The sequence below is a fragment of the Pistacia vera genome, unplaced genomic scaffold (assembly GCF_008641045.1).
Source record: "Pistacia vera cultivar Batoury unplaced genomic scaffold, PisVer_v2 Contig40, whole genome shotgun sequence".
NCBI classification, from domain to species: Eukaryota; Viridiplantae; Streptophyta; class Magnoliopsida; order Sapindales; family Anacardiaceae; genus Pistacia; species Pistacia vera.
The window spans coordinates 954,443-978,694 of record NW_022196224.1 but is presented as its reverse complement, the minus strand read 5'-3'; the positions used below and the strand labels follow the sequence as shown (position 1 = coordinate 978,694).

The following is a 24,252-nucleotide window of genomic DNA, read 5'->3' as shown; positions in this document are numbered from 1 at the left end:
TTGATTTTAAGTTCATTGACTTGCTACCTTGTCAAGTCCATCCCCACTATCACTCCACGATAATTTCTCTTTGGAAATAGTCATGAAAGCTTAAGCTTAAACATGATATCTGATTATCTTGACTTTAATTTTTACTAGCCTATCAAGGGGTTTAGATCCTTATGTGTTCCATAAGTTTGTTAATTTCCATCTATCTCAGACTCTAAGATCGTAGCATTTACATTCAGTTCCTCTTGCTACCTCATTAAGAGTTTGAATATTCAATATAAGTTCCACCTCTTACTATCTTATCAAGAGTTATCATATCTTGAGTAAGTTTCCACCTCTTGCTACCCTATCAAGAGTTGCTATATCTTGACTAAGTTTCCACCTCTTGCTACCCTATCAAGAGTTACTGTATCTTGAGTAAGTTTCCACCTCTTGCTATCCTATCAATTTGGTTTAAGGAGTTGTCAAGAAAGTTGCATTAGAAAATGAAATCTAGTCCATCCCTACTATCACTCCACGATAATTTCTTTTTGGAGATAGTCATGAAAGCTTAAGCTTGAACATGATATCTGATTATCTTGACTTGGAGGAGATCTAGAGCTCCAAGATAGGGCTAAAAATGAAACTGGGACTGCACGAAAACTGTGCATAATTGGGTTATGGTGCATACAAGTGAATGCAGCGGATCGTCCATCAATTACCAAAGTAAGAGAAATGTTAGAAGGGAGCATTGACGACTTGCAGATGCCTCCTAAACCTTTCTTTTCTTCTTCTCAACAAAGCTGTGCAAGAGATCAGATTCAATTTGAATTAGATTCTTCAAGTTCAACAGAGCTGCTATTATTAGAATCAATGGAAGAAAGCTTGTATATTGATAGCAATGTTTAGTTTTAATTTCCAAATTGAATGTGTAAATTTGAAATAAACCTACATTCACCAGTGGTATTTTACCATAGAAAAATAAATTGTTTGATAGGTATGCTGTGAGTATTGAGCTAAAAGCTACTCAACCGATCATCACTGAATTTCCATAATATATACATATTGAAAAGTATTTTATTCTTGACAAGTAGTTTCAGGACCACGTCGTGTTTCATAAGGCCATCTTTATAGACTTTTTCCTTATATATAAGACGATTTGACCGGCAACTTAATCAGCGGCAGCTTACATGTTAACTGTTAAGTACTCCGTAGACTGTTGTGCAAATCCGGTCAAAACCATGTCTAATTGTCTATGTCCTGGCTGCAGACTTCACTTGGAAATGTCAAGTTTAAGCACGAGGAAGAATTTTGATGTCCGGCCTGGGCTGCAGCCCAAGTAGCCTTCCTGAAAAAACAATTAGTTTTTAAGCTCAGTTTTTTTTACTTATTTTTTAATAAATAGGAAAGGAAAGATAAATGATAAATATTAGATAGCTTATTTTTCATTATTTTTGTATTCTAATAAACTAAATAAATATAAAATCTTGGTATGTTCTATCCTTCGTATAAAAATAACTTTGTCACCTATAATACTTTGTCATTTTATCTTGAATTTTTTTTTTTAATAAAATAACTTCGTATAAAAATCTTGGTGTGATCAAATTTTTCATTGATAAAGGTGACATATTATATTACATTAAATGCATAACTCTAATTTTTTTTTTCATTAATAATGCTCTTATATCATTGAGATGGGCTAACGTATTTTTTGTCTTAATAGTTAACGTGTATATATATATATATATAGCCCAGTCTAAGAATTTTTTCTGGCCTACGCCCCAGTCTAACAGAAGACTTAAGGAAAGTGTAGGTGAGTCGAAGTTCAAAATAATTTTAGGAAAATTGAGTGGAATTATAACTAATTTAATATACATCTATAAAAAACTAAGTGGGGTCAAATTTATAAAAATTAACACAAGTATAATTGGATTAAAATAAAAAACTCAACAAAATTAATAAAATTTTTTTTTTTTTTTTGATCGAGAACCAAACCTTAATCTGGTCGGGGTACGTCCTAAACCCAGTTATTAAATTGGGGGAACAGAGTCGAATTGCCAGTCCAATTGGTTCAGACTAGTGACGTTAGCATGACATAATAAAATTTTAAAATTATTTGGATTTATTTTGTGTTATAGTGTTATTTGGATTTTGGATTTTGGATTTGGATTTGGATTTGGATGAATTTGTTTTATAAATTTATTAATTATTAGTTTTAAAATTCTATTACGTCATGCTACGTCAACAAAGACCGGGTCCGGGTATACAAAGATTGGCTTAAACAAGTGACAAGAACAACTATGGCACCTTTGCTTCCTGTTTTCATCTTTCTCTCTCTTTCTCTATGTTCCTTGTACTGAGTATAGTCCTCTTCCTTCTCTCACCCTACTCAGGAGCCGAAAATGGTGATGAATTCTGTCCACCAACAAGATGCAGCCCAAACGGCCCAGAAATTAGATATCCCTTTCGACTAAAAACTCAACCACTCTTTTGTGGCCATGAAGGGTTTGAATTGTCTTGCTCAAATAACAAGACATTGCTGCACCTTCCTTCCTCCAGCGATTACTATGTGCAAAGAATTTATTATTCTCTCGGCTGGATTGCCATTACGGATGTGCAGGAGACCGCATGCGCACTACAAAGTATTCTAGTCCCTAACCTCATAAACTCCACATTCCATAAATATTTGCACGAATGCACAATATTCAACTGCACTGAAAGGATTCAAATCGGCAGCAGTTATTACAGAGTAGTTGGACCAATAAATTGCCTCAGTTATGATAGAAATTTTGTTTATCTAATAAGTTCGTCCTATTATTCAGAAGAAATTCTGCCTTCAAATTGTAGTAAGTATAAAACAGTTAATACCTCAATTGTTCGGGGTTCGGTTGATGATACAAAAGGGGCTTTGACAAATCCAGAAATCTTCATAGAATGGAAACCTCATAAAGAATGCGATAACTGCGAAAATTCAGGGGACTACTGCTGGTTCAACAAGACAAGCAATTCTGTAATGTGTTGCAAACACGAAAATCCAAAATTCTGTTCCAACTACCATCGTAAGTTATCATTAAGAAATTTTGAAGCACCATGAATTTTTTCTGATCTTTTAATTTTATCAATTTTTTTATGAAGCTTTATACTTTAATTTATATTGATATTATCTATCCCATCATTGAATTTCTTTTTCAATTGAATCAATTATACAATAAATTTATTACTCTGTTCTATAAAGCCTATTCATTGTGTTTGCTCCCTCTTCATTATACATACTATTTTATTTCCTTACTGTTTCAATAGACAAGAGAAGAATCTTACTGAAAAGTTTAGGTATTTACTGGTTTAATGGATTTAAGTGAGAAGAAAACTCTGAAATTAAGACCAAACAACTAATATTCTAGTTGAATGATGGCTCATGGCAGAGGAAGGAAGCCTGAAAAACTTTTGTGCTAACAAAATTGATCAACAAACTTTAGCATAATTGAGCTAACATTTTTCATTTGGCGATGCAGATTCTCCGGTAGTTAAAATTTTAGTGTCCATAGCCGCAAGTATTGGAGGGAGTATATTCCTTGTGTTGGTGATACTTCTTCTTTACAAATCATGGAAATCTGAGAACGAAAAGGAAACTCAACTCAAGATAGAAAACTTCCTACAAGACTACAGGACACTCAATCCAACAAGATACACATACAGTGATCTTAAGAAAATAACTGGTAAGTTTAAGAAGAGACTCGGCCAAGGAGGTTATGGAAGTGTCTTCAAAGGAAAATTCTCCAACGGAATTCCAGTTGCTGTTAAGATGTTGGAACATTCCAAAGGAAACGGAGAGGAGTTCATCAATGAAGTGGCTACTATAGGTAGGATACACCATTTCAACATTGTTCGACTTTTGGGATTCTGCTCAGAAGGGACACGATGTGCTCTTATTTATGAGTTTATGCCAAATGGATCACTTGAGAAGTTTATATTTTCAAGAGAAACTGAATCAGCACAGCGTCTATTAAGTTGGGAGAAGCTGCAAAACATTGCAATTGGCGTTGCTCGTGGAGTAGAGTACTTGCACCAAGGATGCAACCAAAGGATCCTTCACTTTGACATCAAGCCTCACAATATATTACTTGACCATAATTTGCAGCCAAAGATTTCGGATTTCGGTCTTGCCAAGCTATGCTCAAAGGAACAAAGTATTGTAACAATGACGACAGCTAGAGGGACTGCTGGCTATAATGCTCCAGAGCTTTATTCTAGGAATTTCGGAGAGGTTTCTTACAAGTCAGATGTGTTTAGTTATGGAATGATGTTATTAGAGATGGTTGGATGTCGAAAGAATATTGATCTTACAATTGAAAATCAAAGCCAAATTTACTTTCCTGAGTGGGTATACAACAAAATGAACCAAGAAGAAGAGCTCAATTTAGAAATTGAGGAAGATGGAGATGAGGAAGTTGCCAAGAAGCTTGCAATTGTGGGACTTTGGTGCATTCAGTGGAATCCAACAGACAGACCTTCCATGCCAACAGTGTTGCAAATGCTTGAAGGTGATTTACAGAGCTTGGAGATGCCTCCGAAGCCCTTTGTTTCTTCGGATGTTGAAATGGGTACGAATTGATCGATTTACTAAAAAATGCAAGCCAGAGTGAACGATGCCTCCAGAGTCCTCTGTTTCTACTGATTTTCAAATGGATCCTAGTTGATGTATCAAAACTAGAACTTTCAAATATGTCATGTATAAATAGGACTCATTCTTCTTCTGGTATTGAAATTTGAACTGTTGAGTGTTTTTGATTTACTGAAATATACAGCTTTTAGATTTCTTTTTGGAAACATATATATATTTATCCTTCTTCCTAAATTTTATTTAGTGATACTCTGCTGGTTTGATTGTTCCCCTTCTCAATTGTCCATTCTTCTTATTGTCTTTACATAATTTTGAGTCCATCTGAAGTCCAGAAGGTTGGAATCTCGCCGTCCCCATGAGAAGCCAAGCTTACTTTGATGCAATCACAGTAAGAGTCTACTTATTGTCTTTTCTAATAAAAGTGTTTTCTGGTTGATAATAACCCTATCAAAATCCACGTATACATAAGAGGTTGGGTAATGAGCAGATAAGTAATGATCCTCTAATAACACAATCATGAGCCCATTTCAAGTCCAGAAAATTAGAATGCCAATCGCCATTACAAGCCCAGCCCACTGGTATCACGAGCTGGCTCTGATACATCGACAATACTAATAAGCAAAAAAACATTTTCTTTCAAAAAGATAAAAACAAAACTATATATATAAAATTCCTCAGGTGACTCAAAAATTACTGCGGGATAGCAAAAGTGATATCTCTCCAAGCCAATTGCTGCTAAACTAATTTGACACAATAAGTATTGTTTTGGTAGTTGTTTCCAATGGCATTTGCTTTGTTAATTTGTTTAATTCCCATGATACAGCTGCAGGTAGAAATCATTCTGAAATGCTTTCCTTTTTAATCTGCTCAAGGGAATGTATTATCATCGCTCTGCTCCATTTTATTTTTCTTTCACTATAGACGTTTATTAGATTTATCATAATCACATTATCTGGCTTGGCGACACCTTATGCGTTGGATGAATGCTAATTCTGTAAGCACCATTTCCTTTCAATTACCAACTGATGAGTGGCCCTTTTTAATGATAAGACTTACCCTGGGTCACTCCCTAAAATTTTCAATTCTGAAATACCAATAAATTATTATTGAACTATGGGTCATCTCTTTATTATTTATTAAATTCTATGTGGGGAAATTTCAGACCAAAAATACAACGACTAAAGCGTTGTTTGTTTTGGACTCTTTGAAGTCTGCATACATTCAATTTTAATAAATCAACATTTATGTTTGTTTATTTTTAGTTTTTGTTCGACAGTCAGATATAAATAAAAATTTAAAATATTTGATTTTTATTTGACTACAAAAACATGTTTTTCATTATAATAAATTTCATGTATCCAACAAAATCACTGCAAGATTCTTTTTCAATCATCACAAAAAAATCTCATAATTAACGCAACGAGTTAGCGTGATAAAACAAGGCTTGCACTCAGTTACATATTTAGAACTGATAATAAGTCTCAATCATAAAAGCTTAAGTCTTAAAATTTAAAATAAGTTAGAATAATTCATTGAATAACATCCAAAACGTAAACTAAGTTTATATAGGGTGACAACCAACCCTAATAAGACTCCTAATAACAAAAGGAAACAAAAAATAAATAAATTAAAACAAGAAAACCTAAAATAAATTAGGAAAAAAAATGCGCACACAACTAAAATAGCCCCGATACAAACCAAAACAGTGGATTTTGACCTCGAAAATGACCTCTAACCGGCTAATAGTTGCCATGTCAATGGGCTCGAAATAAGTTTTTCAACAGTATCTTACAGGCTTGTAACTCCTCTCGGATCAAAAGTTATGGCTGTTTGAATAGGACATACTCATTTAGAACAATTGAGCTTTACGTATGGACTTCTGACATTCAGCCCGCTCCATTAATTCATCCGTCAGACGTTCTACGTCAATAACATAGACTACATTCATGCACCAAAATCACACTCATTCTCCATCTCACAAAGCTGTTTCATGCAAAGATTATAAACCAATAATCAAATCAAAATAAAGTAAAATAAAATAAAATAAATCACACAAAAAAGAAGAAATCAGTGCAAAGAGGAGAAGGACTATTGGAAAATTGAGGTATCCGACTTGAATTTCTTAATTAAAGACCAATATTACACTTGTTTTATGCTATTTGCAGCAACCTTGAAAAGATATCATTGCTTGTATCATTATTCATGTTTCTTCAATTTATGTCTTCTTCTTCTTACTTTTTTTGGGAGAAAAAGAAGCAGTTTTCAGCAAGCATCAAAACTCTGCCCCTTTAATGGTGATGATCATTTTTCACCAAGCCTATAATTAGGCTATAACAGAATAACAGACTGTCAATGGACGGGGTTAGGAATTCTAATTTCCAGGACTAGAAAGTTACAATGTCATAGCTACTTTAGGATACTAAAACTTTCTTCTCATAGCGTACCATTATTGAGAAGCCTAAAATCCTGTCAATTGACAGTCTCTTATTCTGTAATAATACAGAGGAGCAAAAACGAAAAGGCTAAAAGATGAGAAAGAAAAAAATAGTTTACTCAAAGCAGCGTGAGAAAATAAAAATTCTGCTCTTGTAATGTGTTGGTCAATGTTTAATTTGTTATTGTTGGATGAAAGCTCATATCATGAAAGATTCTGACTCCTTAATTAATTAAATGCTCCGCTTAGTGACTTAAAGCCATAATCAAAGGACTAGCAATTTGCTTTACACGTTTTTCCATGTTGAATGGGCTCCCTGAATTTTCTCCAAATCTTATTACGAACTGAACCATGTCCTACACATCGAATAGACTTGGAAGAGTCGAGCATAAAGAGCTTTAATCAATCTTTTTTTTTCTAAATGTTTTTGTTGAACTTTGAACAGATTAAGTTTCTTTATTACTAAAAAATCAGTTATTGACAAAGAGAGTTGAATTAAAGTCTTCGTACTTTTATCAAAAGCAAGTTTGATTTCATCTAGCTTAATTATATTTCCTCTTGCTATATATCCTATATCAAGCGTTCCATGGACCACCTACTGGCCTGATTAATTTTGTTTAAGAAATTGTCAAGAAATTGCATTTGAACATGAAATCTCACCCACCCCAACCATATAAGAGTTTCTCTATGCCCAAAAATATTCAGCTCTCATAATGTGACCTTTTGATTTGTTTGTCTCTTTGGAATTTTTGTCTCTTCGGAAAAACTACGGAGAAATTACTCGACTTTTAAGGAATTAGTAAGGAAGGCCCTATAAGTAGTTTCAACCTTTCTGGGCCATATCGCGTTTCATAAGGCATCTTTACTGACCTTTTGTTTACGTTAACCTAACACAATTTGACAAGGAGCAGCAGCAACTTCCATGCATTATAAAGATTAAAGACTCTGTGCACTCTGTTTCTCCCAACCTGTCAAAACCAAGTCTACTTCCCGGCATGTTGACTCGGAAATTTGAAGTTTAAGCCACTAGTTGGAGACGTGTACTTTGTGATCTGGATATCATTTCAAGTCAATGAACATGAAAGACCATTTGCATGACCCACATATGGGTAATTAGTTAAGTCTACTATTACATGACCGTATTGGAAGATATGCAAATTCATAGTATCACTGGGGAAGAGAGAACCATGAGAAGGGAAGGATCATTATTAACGTTTTCAAATTTTCTTGTTTCTGTGTTGATCTTCCTGTTCATCACAGAAATACAAGCAAGAAAACTTCAACAAGAATGTTCTTCTTCATGTGAAGACATCAATAACATAAGATACCCTTTTCGCCTTAAGGGCGATCCAGCAGTATGTGGTCATTCTAACTTCGAACTTTCATGCCAAAGCAACAAAACCATCCTAGAATTTCATTCAGGAAAGTACTATGTGAAGGGAATTTCATATAAAGAAAAGACTATCAGTGTTGTTGATGTTAACTTATCCAGTGGAACCTACCGCCTTCCATACGGATCTCTGTCAGCAGGCGACATATTAAATGAATTTTCCATTAATGTTAATTTTGGACTAGAACTAGATGGTAACTACAGTTATGCCACATTTTTCCGGTGCTCTCAGAAGATTAATGATCCGTTTTTCACAAGAATTCCTTGCTTGAGTGAAAATCAGTCTCATTCTTATGTTACAATTTATTATCTAGAGTATCAGTATCAGTTTTGCTCGTTAAATGCAGTGACTCCTATATACTATAGGCCATATGAGCTGTTTCCTAAGAGCACATATCATTACCGAACCATCCGCAAGTCTCTGCAGTCAGGTTTCAATCTTACATGGTCCTTTGAGTGCAGGGATTGTCTTGCCTCTGATGGTATGTGTTCTGTTACGGCAAGGACAACAGGATATTCACGTTATTGCAAAAAATCTGTAACTGCACTAAGTTCATCTTTCTACATATGTATTGATAAATCGTGTGATGACTTTGTTGATTTCTTTGTACTTTTCCATGCGTCTTCGGTCTGCTATGTCTTTGTAACGCTTGAACTCCGTTTTTTTTTTTTTTCTTTTTTTTTGTGCTAATGCAGATCCGGTCATTGAATACTTGTGGAGTAATACATATGGTGTACTCGTTGAGTCCATCCTGTCGTTGCGTATGATTTCCTAGCTGGAACCCCTATCCTTAATATTGCCTTGAGTTACTGGATAATATAGCTTCATAAAGCTTAATTTTTTATGTCTTTCTGGGTCTATGCAGGTGGTGGTTTCGCTAAATATGAAGCATATTTCATGGATTGGCATGTGAATATGGGATTCCTCCTTGGACAGCTTCTGCTCGGTATAATTCCCAGGCTGTAATTAATTCCTGTTTGTATTGCACCGACTATGATTAAGTACCTCAGTTAACTCTCTTTACTTTGCTGTTGGGTTTGCAGTGGTAGTTCCAGTGGTTCTTATTTGCAGATTTATTGGTGCTCCAATAGTTTTAGTTGTGGACCTCATCTTCAACTATAGAACAAGAAGGAAGAAGGTTGATACTGTGGAGAAATTTCTGCACAATCAGCAATCCTGGATGCCTAAAAGGTACGCTTACCCTGAGCTAATGGTAGTGACAAACAATTTTAAAGAAAAACTAGGCCAAGGTGGCTTTGGATCAGTTTACAAAGGAATACTTCATAGTGGTTCTTTAATTGCCGTTAAAGTTCTAGAAAATTCCAAGTTTAGTGCAGAAGAATTCATCAATGAAGTCTCTACAATCGGTAGAATTCACCATGTCAATATAGTACAATTAGTTGGATCTTGTTCGGAAGGATCTAAACGTGCTCTTGTGTACGAGTATATGCCAAATGGATCTCCTGATAAGCATATATTTTCCAAGGAAGGCGAATCTCTATCATTTAGTTGGGACAAACTATACGAAATTGCTCTTGCAACTGCTCATGGGGTCGAGTATCTGCATGGGAGATGTGATGTGTGTATTCTTCATTTCTACATTAAGCCACACAATATCTTGCTAGACCAAAATTTCATTCCAAAAGTCTCTGATTTCGGACTTGCATAATTTTATCCAAAGGAAAATGATTTTGTGTCTGTTAGTACTACAAGAGGAACAATAGGATACATAGCTCCTAAATTGATTTCAAGGAATTTTGGAACAGTTTCTTGCAAGTCAGATGTATATAGCTTTGGAATGTTGTTGTTGGAAATGGTTGGAGGTAGAAGAAATTCTTATATGTAGGCAGATCGTTCAAGCAAAGCATACTTCCTATCTTGGGTATATGAACCAATAATTATTGGTGGGGATTTGGAGATGAAATTGTGATTGCAAGAAAAACGTGTTTAATCGGGTTATGGTGCATACAAGTGAAGCCTTCTCGTCCCTCAATTACAAAAGTTATTGAAATGTTAGAAGGGAGCATTGATGACTTGCAAATGCCTCATAAGCCTTTCTTTTCTTCTTCTGAGCATATCTCTATACAAGAGATTTATTCAGACTCTTCAACCGAGTTGCTAGTATCGGAATCAATGGAAGAATGCTCAGACAAAAATGCTGTTGCATAATTAGTTGTTGCAATGAAATGTGTAAAAGTAAAGTAAAACCTCCATATGTCTGTATTATGGTCATGTTCGTATGTACTTTTCTTGTATTAGTTTCTATGTGCCAACTTTAGTTGTACATTAGTGAATATCAACAATAATCAATTGTATTTTTGTGAATTTTTAAGTAATTGTTTATGATCTATAAAATGATCAAAATGCTTTGGTTGGCTATCCATATATAGTCTTTGACAACCAATAATTTATTCAAAAATGATTGATCTAGGTGGAAAATTATCTAAGAGTATATATGACATCTGGGTTATCGATAGTACTAATGGTATTCGATTGATTACCCCAAATCTATCAATTTTATACTAACAAATTAAAAACTTATCAACATCTTTTTTTTTTAACTAAACAAACTTCAGGTCAGGATTGGCCTCATAGAAGCCGTGCAAGGCCATTTCAGTCTGCGATGCGGTTGCGGTCACCGAGATTAGATCTGGCTTCATTTAGGCACTAGAGGTGAGATCCAATTATATTATATCACAAATGGTAGGTGGAAGAAAAAGGAGGAAGAAGGGGAAAAAGAAATAAAAAATAATTTTAATTTTAAAAAGACGGAAATATCAATAATATATTACCATCAATTAATTTTAATGACAAAAACTAACAGCTAGGAGCGAAGGTCAAATTTCCCAGTCTTTCACATACGGGGTCGACGAATAAAGCCACATTCCAAAATAACCACTCTTATTTTGTAGCTGGTGTCTAAAAGATAAATTTAAAACTCGACTTTCTCTGTTCCTTTTTGGTTTTTCTCTCTGTTTCTCTTCATGTCTCTTGTGTCGTTTATTATCCTCTTGCTTCTCTTACCTTATTCATCGATAGCCAAAAATACATCAGTTATAAACAATGATCAAAATATATATGGGTTCTGTCAGCCAACAAATTGCAGCAAAAACGGCCCAAAAATCAGATTTCCCTTTAGGCTCAAGACTCAATCAGTCTCTTGTGGCCTTGAAGGGTTTGAAATGTCATGTTCAAATGGCAAGACTATGTTGCATCTTCCTTTCTCAAGCGGTTACTATGTGCAAGACATTTCTTATCTGTCCGGAAGTATTACCATTATGGATATGAATGACACCACATGCCCAATGCAAAGTCTTCTCTCTCTTAACCTCACAAACTCCAGATTCTCCCTCGAATATGATCGCTTATATCAGATGTTGAATTGCACTGTGAAGATTACATGGACAAATCCTGTTCTAGGACCGTTTGATTGCATCAATGATGAGCGAAATTTTGTTTATGCAATGGATGACCAGACATGAATACGTCTGGATGCCCCCAGTTTGCAGTAGGTATAAAACTGTTAATATTTCGAATTATTTGTATCAAGATAATCCAACTAAAAAGATAGTCATAGTTTGGGAAGCCCTTGATGGGTGCTGGGACTGCGAAAAATCTGGGAACTATTGTGGCTTCAACACTACAAGCAATTCAACAATCTGTATCAAGAACAAACGTAAGTTACCATTTAGCTTTCTGAAAGTACAGTATGAAATTTCAAGTAAAATCTTTGATTCGTTTGTGGTTTCTATTACGTTGACTGGGTATAAATTTGTTCAAAATTTTCTTTTTATAACATACAAATTAAACTTCAAGATGCATAAACAGATGAATATCTTGGCAAGAGTACCATTACTTGATTTATATTTTAATAGAATAGAGTTGAATTATAGTTAATTCATTACTAATTTTGAAGTGTCTACATAATTGAACTAGTAAATGTATGATATGATACTTTCATCTAATTAATATGATGTCTCTGTGATTTTGATGAACCTTTATTTGCCGTATGTTTCCCCTCTTGATTGTTGCACCTTAGTGATTAAAGCATTTTCGGCTTCTGATTTGTTGTCAGTGAAGGTTGAAACTTGGACGATGGGATGCACTTCTTCCACGAAGTTGTTTTACGCAGGCAAAAATAAAATAAAAAATAAAAAACAGAGAAAGGAGGCCTTGCAATAGAGACAGAACTACAATATTACCTTTCCAAATCCACTCCATATTTAAAATTAGTTCCTTTCAGTTGTTTGGTGTGAATAACTTTCAATAATTTTATTTCAAAACCAATTTTCACATTTTCCTTTCTTTTCTGAACATTTTAAAAAACTTCCTGTTCATCTTCTAGCTGTACTTGAAAGATGTGAATCCTGCTTGCAATTTAGAATGCTAACTAATTAATCTTATTACTCGACCAAGTTAAGAATTTCTCTTTTGACATGCAGATTATCATGGTCATTGTCGTGTAGTTAACATTGCAGTGCCTATAGCCACATGTATTGGAGGCATTGTCTTCTTTACATTGGTAATACTTCTGGTTTACAAATCCAGGAAATCTGAAAATGAAAAAGAAACTCAATTGAAAATAGAGAAGTTCCTCGAAGACTACAGGACCCTCAATCCAACCAGATATACTTACAGTGACCTTAAGAAAATAACTGGTAAATTTAGGCATAGACTTGGTCAAGGAGGTTATGGAAGTGTCTTCAGAGGAAAACTCTCCAATGGAATTCCGGTTGCTGTTAAGATGTTGGAACATTCCAAAGGAAACGGTGAAGAATTTATCAATGAAGTGGCTACTATAGTTAGGATTCACCATTTTAACATTGTTCGTCTATTATGATTTTATTCAGAAGGAACACGACGTGCTCTTATCTACGAGTTCATGCCTAATGGATCACTTGAGAAGTTTATATTCTTAGATGTAAACAAGTCAATTCAGCGTCCATTGAGTTGGGAAAAGTTGCAAGACATTGCCATTGGTGTTGCACGGGGAATAGAGTACTTGCACCAAGGATGCAACCAGAGGATCCTTCACTTTGACATCAAGCCTCACAATATATTACTTGACCATAATTTTCAGCCAAAGATTTCAGATTTTGGGCTAGCAAAATTATGCTCAAAAGAACAAAGTGTTGTGTCAATGACAACTGCTCGAGGAACTATAGGGTACATTGCCCCATAACTTTTCTCCAAGCACTTTGGCGAGGTTTCTTACAAGTCCGATGTTTTTAGCTATAGAATGATGCTACTAGAGATCGTTGGATGCCGAAAGAATATTGATCTTACAATTGACAAAGAAAGCCAAATTTACTTTCCTGAGTGGATATACAACAAAATGAGCCAAGGAAAAGAGCTTAATTTAGAAATTGAGGTAGAGGGAGATGAGGAAATTGCCAAGAAGGTTGCAATTGTGGGACTCTGGTGCATTCAGTGGAATCCAACAGAGAGGGCTTCCATGCCACTTGTGTTACAAATGCTTGAAGGTAACATGCGGAGCTTGGAGATTCCTCCAAAGCCCTTCGCTTCTTCAGATGATGAAATGGATGCAAATTAATCATTTATAGAGAAATAAAATTGTAATGTACAATTAAGGAACTTCTTTCAAATGCTTCCACGCTTAAATAAATACATTGTCCTTGTAATTATAGCACAACTTAAACAAAGTGTTTTGAGTTTGGGATTGATTATTATATAAGTTATCTCAAACTTTTATGTACTACTTTAATTTAAGTTCAGTGGAATCCAATAAAGAGACCTTCCATGCCAATACTAATGAATGTAAACTAGAGTAAAGGATTTGATAGTTTTACCATTGGCATGGAAAGTCTTTAATGTTATTTGTAAATAATATCTGAAGAACTTTGGGATGCCTCTAGAGTTCTTTCTTTAAAAGTTGAAATGGATTCAAATTGATATAACAAAGACATAATTGAAGGGAACTTACTTTTTCAAACACGTCCATCTATAAATAAGACTCATTCTTCTCTTGTATTAAAATTTGAACTATTGAGTGTTCTTGATTTCCTAAAGATATAGAAAATAGCTTTTGGATTTTTAGGAAACATAAACTTTCACAGGAAGTCGTGCTTTATTTATCCGTCCTTAATGTATACTTATTTCCAGGTTTACCGTAATGTTGTTGCCAAAAATATTGCTTAGTATAGCCATTTATTTATTTATGTATATATACAGAAACAAAAACTTGACTACTTGAAGCATGCTTTCACCTAAAAAACGACCTGTATAGGAAGAAATTTATATTCAATTTTTATACCTTCATTTTCATATACTTAAACGTTGAGTTGTTATCTAAGCCTCGTCTAAATTCTTTTAAGCCATTATTTGTTTTTTAAGATTTAAGAATAAGAACATGATTTTTAGCCTCATCAACCTACCATATCCCCCAATTTAAATGTTTTTTTTTTTTTCCCGTTTTGACAATTTTAACCTTAATGAAATTTACTAGAAATGAATAATAATTTCTAAATATACTCATTCCCTATTTTATTATTTTTTTAATTTTAAACATTTAATTACTACATAACCCTAGTTTTTAAATTTCTAATCATTGAAACACTTTTTTAACTTCAAATATTTTGTTTGATGGAATATATTACTAAAGCTATGGAGAAATAATCACACACAAGATGAATTGAAAAAGAAAACGTAAGTTTCACATATGAATTGGAAAAAAAAATTGTATAAATAAAAACCTAACGAAATTTGAAATTGGAAAAAATGGGTAAACAAAAAATTAAGTTGAATTTAGGAAAATAGGCGTAAACAAAAAAAAAAAAAAAAAAACATAATTAAGTTAAATTAGCAAAAAATGATGTAAATAAAAAACCTAATTAAATAGGGTTATTTTCATTACTAATGACGTTTAAAGGATTTTGTTTTTTAATTATATATATAATAGAGATGTATTTAGCAACCAAGGTATTGATCAATCTGATAAATCACTTCTCAAATCTATTTGTATAAAAAAATTACAAAAATGGTTTATTCATATCAAATCCATATATATATATATATATATATATATATATAGAGAGAGAGAGAGGAGAGAGAGAGAGAGAGAGAGAGAGAGAGAGTGAGAGAGAGAGAGAGAGAGAGAGGGTAAATTGTGTTGATAGTAATCCACAATCTTAAGCCCATTTCAAGTCCAGAAAATTAGACCCCAATAGAAGCCCAACCCATTGGTGTCAGTGACAAAACCATGAAGCAAAAATAGATTTTCTCATAAAAAAGATGAAAACAAATTCCTCAGGGACTCAATCACAACAGGTTTGCAAAATTAAATCGTTCTGAAATGCTTTCCTTTTTAATCTGCTCAAGAGATGTTTTATTGTTGCTTACTCCATTTTATTTTCTTTCACTATAGACGTTTATTAAATTTATCATTATCACATTTTCACTCACCTTATCTGGTAATATCAACATAAAATAACTCTTAAACTTGGTGACCAGATACTTAGACATGGATGGCGTTTTATGAGAAAAATGGATAAAAAAGGTTTTTTTGTGTTGTTTAGTAACCTAGTTTGATTTCCTTTGTAGAAAATGTGGTTTAATGTCTTTGAATGTTGCAAAGTTTATGTTCACCTAACTTTGTCTCATTTTTTATTTTTGGTGACCAGGGTGTTCGTGTCAATTTGTGCATATTTTGATAATCCCCCGAGGCCTGAAGTTAACGACTAGGTATACATTCTAATGGTCATCCTTATTAACATTAAGGGGAATCAAACTCAAGATTCTTAAGTAATACACTCAAGAGTACCTATGACCCCACCGAGCACCTAAGGTGATTTTTTTATATTTTTTATTTTGGTAAACATGATAATTGTCTCTCCCGAGACTCGAGCACAAGACCTCTAGATATAACTAACCTAAGTGATTAAGGGCTTGTCATATGACTTTGTCTCATGGTTCTTATGTCACTTTGTCACATTATGTTTTCTTTGGTGAATCAAGGGAGATTTCAAATTTTTAAGAATTTTAAATTTCAAAACCTAAGAGAAGGTTCCGTTTATCCTTAAAACAAGAGATCCGCTTGTAATTAACTCAAATCTCATAAGTTTCCACTCTGCTACCTATCAAGAGTTACTATATCTTGAGTAAGTTTCCACTCTTGCTACCCTATCAATTTGGTTTAAGGAGTTGTCAAGAAAGTTGCATAGAAATAGAAATCTAGTCCACCTACTATCTCTCCACATAATTTCTTTCTGGAAATAGTCATGAAAGTAAGCTTAAACATGATATCTAGTTATCTTGACTTTGATTTTTGTAGCCTATCAAGGGTTAGATCTTACGTGTTCCCTAAGTTTGTTAATTTCCATCTATCTCAGACTCTAAGATCGTAGCGTTTACGTTGAGTTCCTCTTGCTACCTGTCAAGAGTTTGTATATTCAGTATAAGTTCCGCCTCTCGTTCCCTTATCAAGACTTACTATATCTTGACCAAGTTTCACCCTTGCTACCCTATCAAGAGTTCAATCTTGACATAAGTTCCTTGCATTATTTTGTTATGAGTTTCTCTTGCTACCTACCAAGAGTTTCTATCTTAATTCTTCCTCCTCTTGCACTGGCTACTTTATCAAGAGGTGTTCTATCTGACGTTAAGTTCCTCCTCCTACTCCACAAAGATTTTAGGTCTTTACGCGTTTTACAAATTAATTATCCCTTAAAATGAAAAATTAAAAAAGCTTACTTTTTGACTTTGAATTGACTCTCAAGGTTATTGTCATATCTAGCATTGTAGCTAATGAAATATCTTGGTCACAAATTTTTCTTGCTATTCTATGAAGAGCTTAGGACTTTAGCATTTCACAAGGTTATTTCCCTCTATCTTGACAATAAGTTCCTCTTGCTTAACCCTAAGGGTGTGTTTGGTTCAAAGAATGTGTATTATTGAAAATATTATATTAATGAAAAAATAATTACCTTGAAAAATTATTGGGAAGATCTTGATTTTATGTTCAATATAATTTCTAACATCCCCTCAAACTCAAGATGGCAAAGTGGAAGTTAGTTATCTTGAGTTTGGTGACCAATTCTCAGAAAAGCTCTGGATGGTGAGTATTAGGAAACATGTCAGTAGGTTTAATTAAATTTGTAATCAATTTTTTATTTTTTGTTTCTCCAAATGAATGGGCCATTCATCTTTACCAATTTAGAATAATTTGTCTGTATTATAAGAAACTTTGGGCTGAAGTCAAGGACCAAAATAAGGGTAAGATTCAATTTTCAGAGAGATATGACAGTTCGCCTTCTTGAATTTGACCTGACAAGAAAATTATTGTTTGATATCCGTAAAAAATCATCCAACGCTCAAGTCGAAACAAACTAATGGCATATTACTTATTCAAATCCACGAGGAGGGAAGTATCAAACTTTTTCAACCTTTCTATTTATTTTTTTTATAAAAAGATTGTTCTGCTCTACTATATAGGATTAACAGACTTCCTTTTACTGAAAATTGAAGGGCAATTTCATCCTAACCAAAATTCGATAACTTAAAATGACCAATAAGAATGAGGTGAAGACAGGGTTTCAGATTTCCTATGTCTATTCCTTCAAATATATATTTGTCGGTCAAAGTATTGAGTTTGACTTATTGTGAGCATGTGCAGATTACTTTAACCATAAGGCATCCTTCCAAATCGCCGGATTTTACGTTAGGAGTCTTGCTATGCGTTTTGTGTGGTATAAATTCATCACTGAAATTCCTGTTCTTAATTTTTTGCCAATTAATATGACTAAATACCCTAAATTTTGGAATTGTTTCTTACAAGTCAGATGTTTATAGCTTTGGTATGTTATTGTTGGAGATGGTTGGGGGGAAGAAGGAATTCCTTTTAAATGGAAACTCGTTCAAGCAAACCATACTTCCCATCATCGGAATACATGAGGGAGGAGATTTAGAGCTACAAGAGTGACTGAAAATCAAATTGGAATTGCAAGAAAACTGTGTATAATTGGGTTATGGTGCAAGTTATTTTTTGAGATTTGATTACTTGTAAAGTTGTAAAAAAGGAAAAATAGTATTCTTGGAATTGATTTACCATTTAAATCATAATTAATTATATACGAGTCATATTAGCAATACAAATAAAGTGGACAAACAATTTCTAAACCTAGATTTGACTTTGTGAGTCCTTATCACAAGAAAGTTCAAACCAATGACTAACATGTATCAGAGACCCACTAGTGTAGCAAAGATACCATCTAATTTTGTCCAGTAAATTCTACATTACAGTTCTACATGACCAATATTACACTTGTTTTATGCTATATGCGGCAACCTTGAAAAGATATTCTTGCTTGTATCATTATTCATGGTTCTTAAATTTATGTCTTTCTTTCTTTCTTTTTTTTTTTTTTTTTTTTTTTTGGTGGAGGAAAAGGAGCATTTTTCAGCAAGCATCAAAACTCTGCCCTTGTAATGGTGATGATCATTTTTCACCAAGCCTGTAATTAGGTTATAACAGAATAACAGACTGTCAATGGATGGGGTTAGGTATTCTAATTTCCAGGACTAGAAAGTTGCAATATCATAGCGTACCATTATTGAGAAGCCTAGACCCAAAATCCTGTCAATTGGCAGTCTCTTATTCTGAAATAATACAGAAGAGCAAAAACGAAAAGGCTAAAAGATAAGAAAGTAAAAATAGTTTACTCAAAGTAGCGTGAGAAAATCAAAATTCTGCTCTTGTAATGTATTGGTCAATGTTTAATTTGTTATTGTTATATGAAAGCTCATATCATGAAAGATTCTGACTCCTTAATTAAATGCTCCGCTTAGTGACTTAAAGCCATAATCAAAGGACCAGCAATTCGCTTTGCACGTTTTGCCATGTTGAATGGGCTCCCTGAATTTTCTCCAAATCTTATTACAAACTGAACCATGTCCTACGCATCGAATAGACTTGGAAGAGTCAAGCATAAAAAGCTTTAATCAATCTTTTTTTTTCTAAATGTTTTTGTTGAACTTTGAACAGATTAAGTTTCTTTATTACTAAAAAATCAGTTATTGGCAAAGAGAGTTGAATTAAAGTCTTCGTACTTTTATCAAAAGGAAGTTTGATTTCATCTAGCTTAATTATATTTCCTCTTGCTATATATCCTATATCAAGCGTTTCCATGGACCACCTACTTGCCTGATTGATTTGGTTTAAGAAATTGTCAAGAAATTGCATTTGAACATGAAATCTCACCCACCCCAACCATATGAATTTCTCTATGCCCAAAAATATTCAGCTCTCATAATGTGACCTTTTGATTTGTTTGTCTCTTCGGAAAAACTACGGAGAAATTACTCAACTTTTAAGGAATTAGTAAGGAAGGCCCTATATCCTAGCATGTAGCTAATGAAATATCTTGGTCACAAATTTTTCTTGCTATTCTATGAAGAGCTTAGGACTTTAGCATTTCACAAGGTTATTTCCTCTATCTTGACAATAAGTTCCTCTTGCTTAACCCTAAGGGTGTGTTTGGTTCAAAGAATTGTATTATTGAAAATATTATATTAATGAAAAAAGTAATTACCTTGAAAAATTATTGGGAAGATCTCTATCAAGAGTTACTATATCTTGAGTAAGTTTCCACCTCTTGCTACCCTATCAATTTGGTTTAAGGAGTTGTCAAGAAAGTTGCATTAGAAAATGAAATCTAGTGCATCCCTACTATCACTCCACGATACTTTCTTTTTGGAGATAGTCATGAAAGCTTAAGCTTAAACATGATATCTGATTATCTTGACTTTAATTTTTACTAGCTTGTCAAGGGGTTTAGATCCTTACGTGTTCCCTAAGTTTGTTAATTTCCATCTATCTCAGACTCTAAGATCGTAGCATTTACGTTGAGTTCCTCTTGCTACCTCATCAAGAGTTTGTATATTTAATATAAGTTCCACCTCGTGCTACCTTATCAAGACTTACTATATCTTGACCAAGTTTCTACCTCTTGCTACCCTATCAAGAGTTTCAATCTTGACTATAAGTTCCTTGCATTATTTTGATTATGAGTTTCTCTTGCTACCCTACCAAGAGTTTCTATCTTAATTCTTCCTCCTCTTGCTATCGCTACTTTATCAAGAGTCGTTTTCTATCTTGACGTTTAGTTCCTTCTCCTACCCTACAAAGAGTTTAGGTCTTTACTCGTTTCTACAAATTAATTATCCCTTTAAAAAAAAAAAAAAAAAGTACTTTTTCTCTTTGAATTGACTCTCAAGTAGTTATTGTCATATCCAGCATAATAGTGAAAAATAATAATAATAATAAATTGAAGTTCTGTTATCTAAAAATTATTGTACTTACTACCAAAAAAGAAATTATTTGGATACGAAAAGCAACAACAAATCTATACCTAAAGCAATAACCAAAGCACAAATAATTTTTTTCTCACATTTGGACCAACAAATATATACCTGGAACATTGTGAATAGAGGTCAATAAATTTTTGTATTTTAGAATTTTTTTCTATTTAATAATGCTATATATACATAATTTGATCCCAATAAACGTGATTAATGAGATGTCCATATTATAAAAAGAATAATACTATATTTACAAAGATTATATAAACTATTTCATACAAAATGACATGTCAAAATATGATTGAATGAATAAATATAAAAATCAACTTAAAAAATGCAAATTAAATAAAAGTAAATGATCTGTTAATGCAAGAGTATTACTATGTCATTATGTGTAAATGATATTGTATAGAATCTTTGTAAGTGTAGTATTACCCTTATAAAAAGTATAGTACTAGAAATCTTTGGAACAAAGAAAAAACACGAAAGGGAGCAAAGACGTATGAAAATGATTTCAACACTCCTACCTAGCTTAATAACTTTGCATTGACATAGCTAAAATGATTTATATAATGAAATTAGAAGATATTTGGAGCCCTGAAACGACGTGTAGTTAAAGGCTGTAATTCCAAGTTATTGTCTTTCTTTAATAATTGCCAAAGTCTTCTTCTATGGGCCGGGCAAACCAATTCACTCAAAAGCGTTGCATTATCATGAGTGAAACAAGCCTATTAATCATGGCGAGTACGTTCTGCTTTGCTTTATTGGCTTTTAATATTGCCAAGTGTCGCAACCTGGCAATGATGGAGGCCGATTGCTCATCCTTATCTATTTATATACGTATTAGCAGTGTATACAATTTAAGGCCAATTGCTACCCTATCAAGAGTTACTATATCTTGAGTAAGTTTCCACCTCTTGCTACCCTTGGTTTAAGGAGTTGTCAAGAAAGTTGCATTAGGAATAGAAATCTAGTCCATCCCTACTATCTCTCCACAATAATTTCTTTATGGAAATAGTCATCAAAGCTTAAGCTTAAACATGATATCTAGTTATCTTGACTTTGATTTTTGCTAGCCTATCAAGGGTTTAGATATTGACGTGTTCCCTAAGTTTGTNACTGTGGAGAAATTTCTGCACAATCAGCAATCCTGGATGCCTAAAAGGTACGCTTACCCAGAGCTAATGGCAGTGACAAACAATTTTGAAGAAAAATTGGGCCAAGGTGGCTTTGGATCAGTTTACAAAGGACGACTTCATAGTGGTTGTTTAATTGCTGTCAAACTGCTAGAAAATTCAAAGTTTAGTGCAGAAGAATTCATTAATGAAGTCTCTACAATCGGTAGAATTCACCATGTCAATATAGTACAATTAGTTGGATTTTGTTCAGAAGGATCTAAACGTGCTCTTCTGTACGAGTATATGCCAAATGAATCTCTTGATAAGCATATATTTTCCAAGGAAAGCAAATCTCTATCATTTAGTTGGGACAAACTATATGAAATTGCTCTTGCAACTGCCCGTGGGATCGAGTATCTACATGGAGGATGTGATGTATGCATTCTTCATTTCGACATTAAGCCACACAATATCTTGCTGGACCAAAATTTCATCCCAAAAGTCTCTGATTTTGGACTTGCAAAATTTTATCCAAAGGAAAATAATTTTGTGTCCGTTAGTGCTACAAGAGGAACAATAGGATACATAGCTCTTGAATTGATTTCGAGGAATTTCGGAATAGTTTCTTGCAAGTCAGATGTATATAGCTTTGGAATGTTGTTGTTGGAAATGGTTGGAGGGAGAAGAAATTCTGATATGAAGGCAGCTCGTTCAAGCAAAGCATACTTCCCCTCGTAGGTATATGACCAAATCAATATTGGTCGAGATTTGGAGCTCCAAGATGTCACTGAAAATGAAATCGTGATTGCAAGAAAACTTTGTTTAACTGGGTTATGGTGCATACAAGTGAAGCCTTCAGATCGTCCCTTAATTACAAAGGTTATTGAAATGTTAGAAGGGAGCATGAATGACTTGCAAATGCCTCTTAAGCCTTTCTTTTCTTCTTCCGAGCATGTCTCTATAAGAGAGATTTAGTTAGACTCTTCAATTGAATTGCTATTATCTGAATCAATGGAAGGATGCTCATACAACAATACTGATGCATAATTAACTCTTGCAATGAAATGTGTAAAAGTAAAATAAAAGCTACATCTGTTTGTAATATGGTCATGTTCGTAATTACTTTTCTTGTATTAGTTTCTATGTGCCAAATGTAGTTGTACTATGAAAAGATCAAAATGTTTTGGTTGACTATCCATAGTCTTTGATAACGAATTATTTATTAGACTACTAGCAATATTTCATTGATTACTCCCAAACTTATCAAATTTATACAAACAAACTAAAAACTTGTGAAAAAAATATCTTTTTAACTAAACAAACTTGAAGCGGGATTGGCCTCACAAAGCCATACAAGACCATTCTAGGCCTCGTTGCAGTCATCGAGGTTAGATTTGGCCTCATCACAGCCACGAGAGGTGAGATCTAATTTAATAGAACTAGTGAAGAATAAGGGAGGAAGAAGCTAGAAGAGATAAAAGAGGGATGAGGAAAATAAAAAAAGAAAAGAAAAATACTTTTGATTTTCAAAACATAGTAAATGCCAATAATACCCTTTGGAAAAGATGGAAATATCAACAATACCCGTTTAATAACAAAAACTAATGAAATGGGAACTAAAGTCAAATTTCCCATAACAGTGGGCGTTCCTTGTCACTTTTGCAAAGGTACGGGGTCGACAAGTAAGCGACTAATGAAAGTTTACATTCTAATGATTTAATTACTAAAATTGTAAAGTTTGGGTATCAATTATTTGTCACAAGCCTCAAAGAGTCTGCTTTCTCTGTTCTCCAAAGTCCATAATCATCTACCCAACTCTACTTTCTCTGTCCCTTTTCTCTTTGTTCCTCGTCATGTCTCTTGTGCCGTTTATTTTCTTCTTCCTTCTCTTTCCCTACTCAGGCGCCAAAAATACTTCNAAGAAAATACTGTTTAGTAGGGATGTGACATTTGATGAGTCTTCTATGTTAGAACAGAAAATAGGAAGCCAGATGAAGGTTTTCAATACTCCGCAACAGGTGGAGCATACTCAGGAGCAGGTGGAGTTTGAAACAACAGTTGAAAGATAGTGTCCACGAGACAGAAAGTGATTTTGAGGTGACTAATGTGGATACTATAGATGAAAAGGAGATTTTACCCCAAGAATCTCTTCAGCAACAGGAATCGATTGCATACAATAGGTCAAGACGAGAAATTCGCAAGCCTGCTCGTTTCGCTAAGATGCTGGCTCATGCACTTCCAATCGTAGGTGATGATATTCCTACTACTTATAAAGAAGTAGTTAGGAGTTCAAATTGTGAATCATGGAAACCGGCCATGAATGATGAAATGCGATCCCTACATAAGAAGGCGATTGGGTGCAAATGGGTGTATGCAAAGAAGAAGTGATTTCCTAATAGAGAAGAT

The 24,252-nt window shown here is 33.8% G+C and overlaps 1 protein-coding gene and 1 pseudogene across 1 annotated transcript; both read left to right on the top strand.

Moving 5' to 3' along the window:
- Window positions 1–2,942: 2,942 nt before the first annotated feature.
- On the top strand, window positions 2,943–4,789 carry LOC116141723 (rust resistance kinase Lr10-like). Its single transcript, XM_031427207.1, has 2 exons — window positions 2,943–3,026; window positions 3,480–4,789. The coding sequence occupies exons 1-2, from the start codon at window positions 2,981–2,983 to the stop codon at window positions 4,577–4,579; spliced, it is 1,146 nt and encodes a 381-aa protein (XP_031283067.1). The 5' UTR covers window positions 2,943–2,980; the 3' UTR covers window positions 4,580–4,789.
- A 3,366-nt stretch (window positions 4,790–8,155) lies between these two features.
- On the top strand, window positions 8,156–24,234 carry LOC116141563 (annotated as a pseudogene).
- Window positions 24,235–24,252: the final 18 nt, after the last annotated feature.

Coding starts and splice junctions, on each gene's coding strand:
- LOC116141723 (XM_031427207.1), top strand. CDS start 2,981: ATGTGTTGCAAACACGAAAATCCAAAATTCTGTTCCAACTACCATC. Junction 3,027..3,479: donor ATTCTGTTCCAACTACCATC/GTAAGTTATCAT, acceptor TTGGCGATGCAG/ATTCTCCGGTAGTTAAAATT.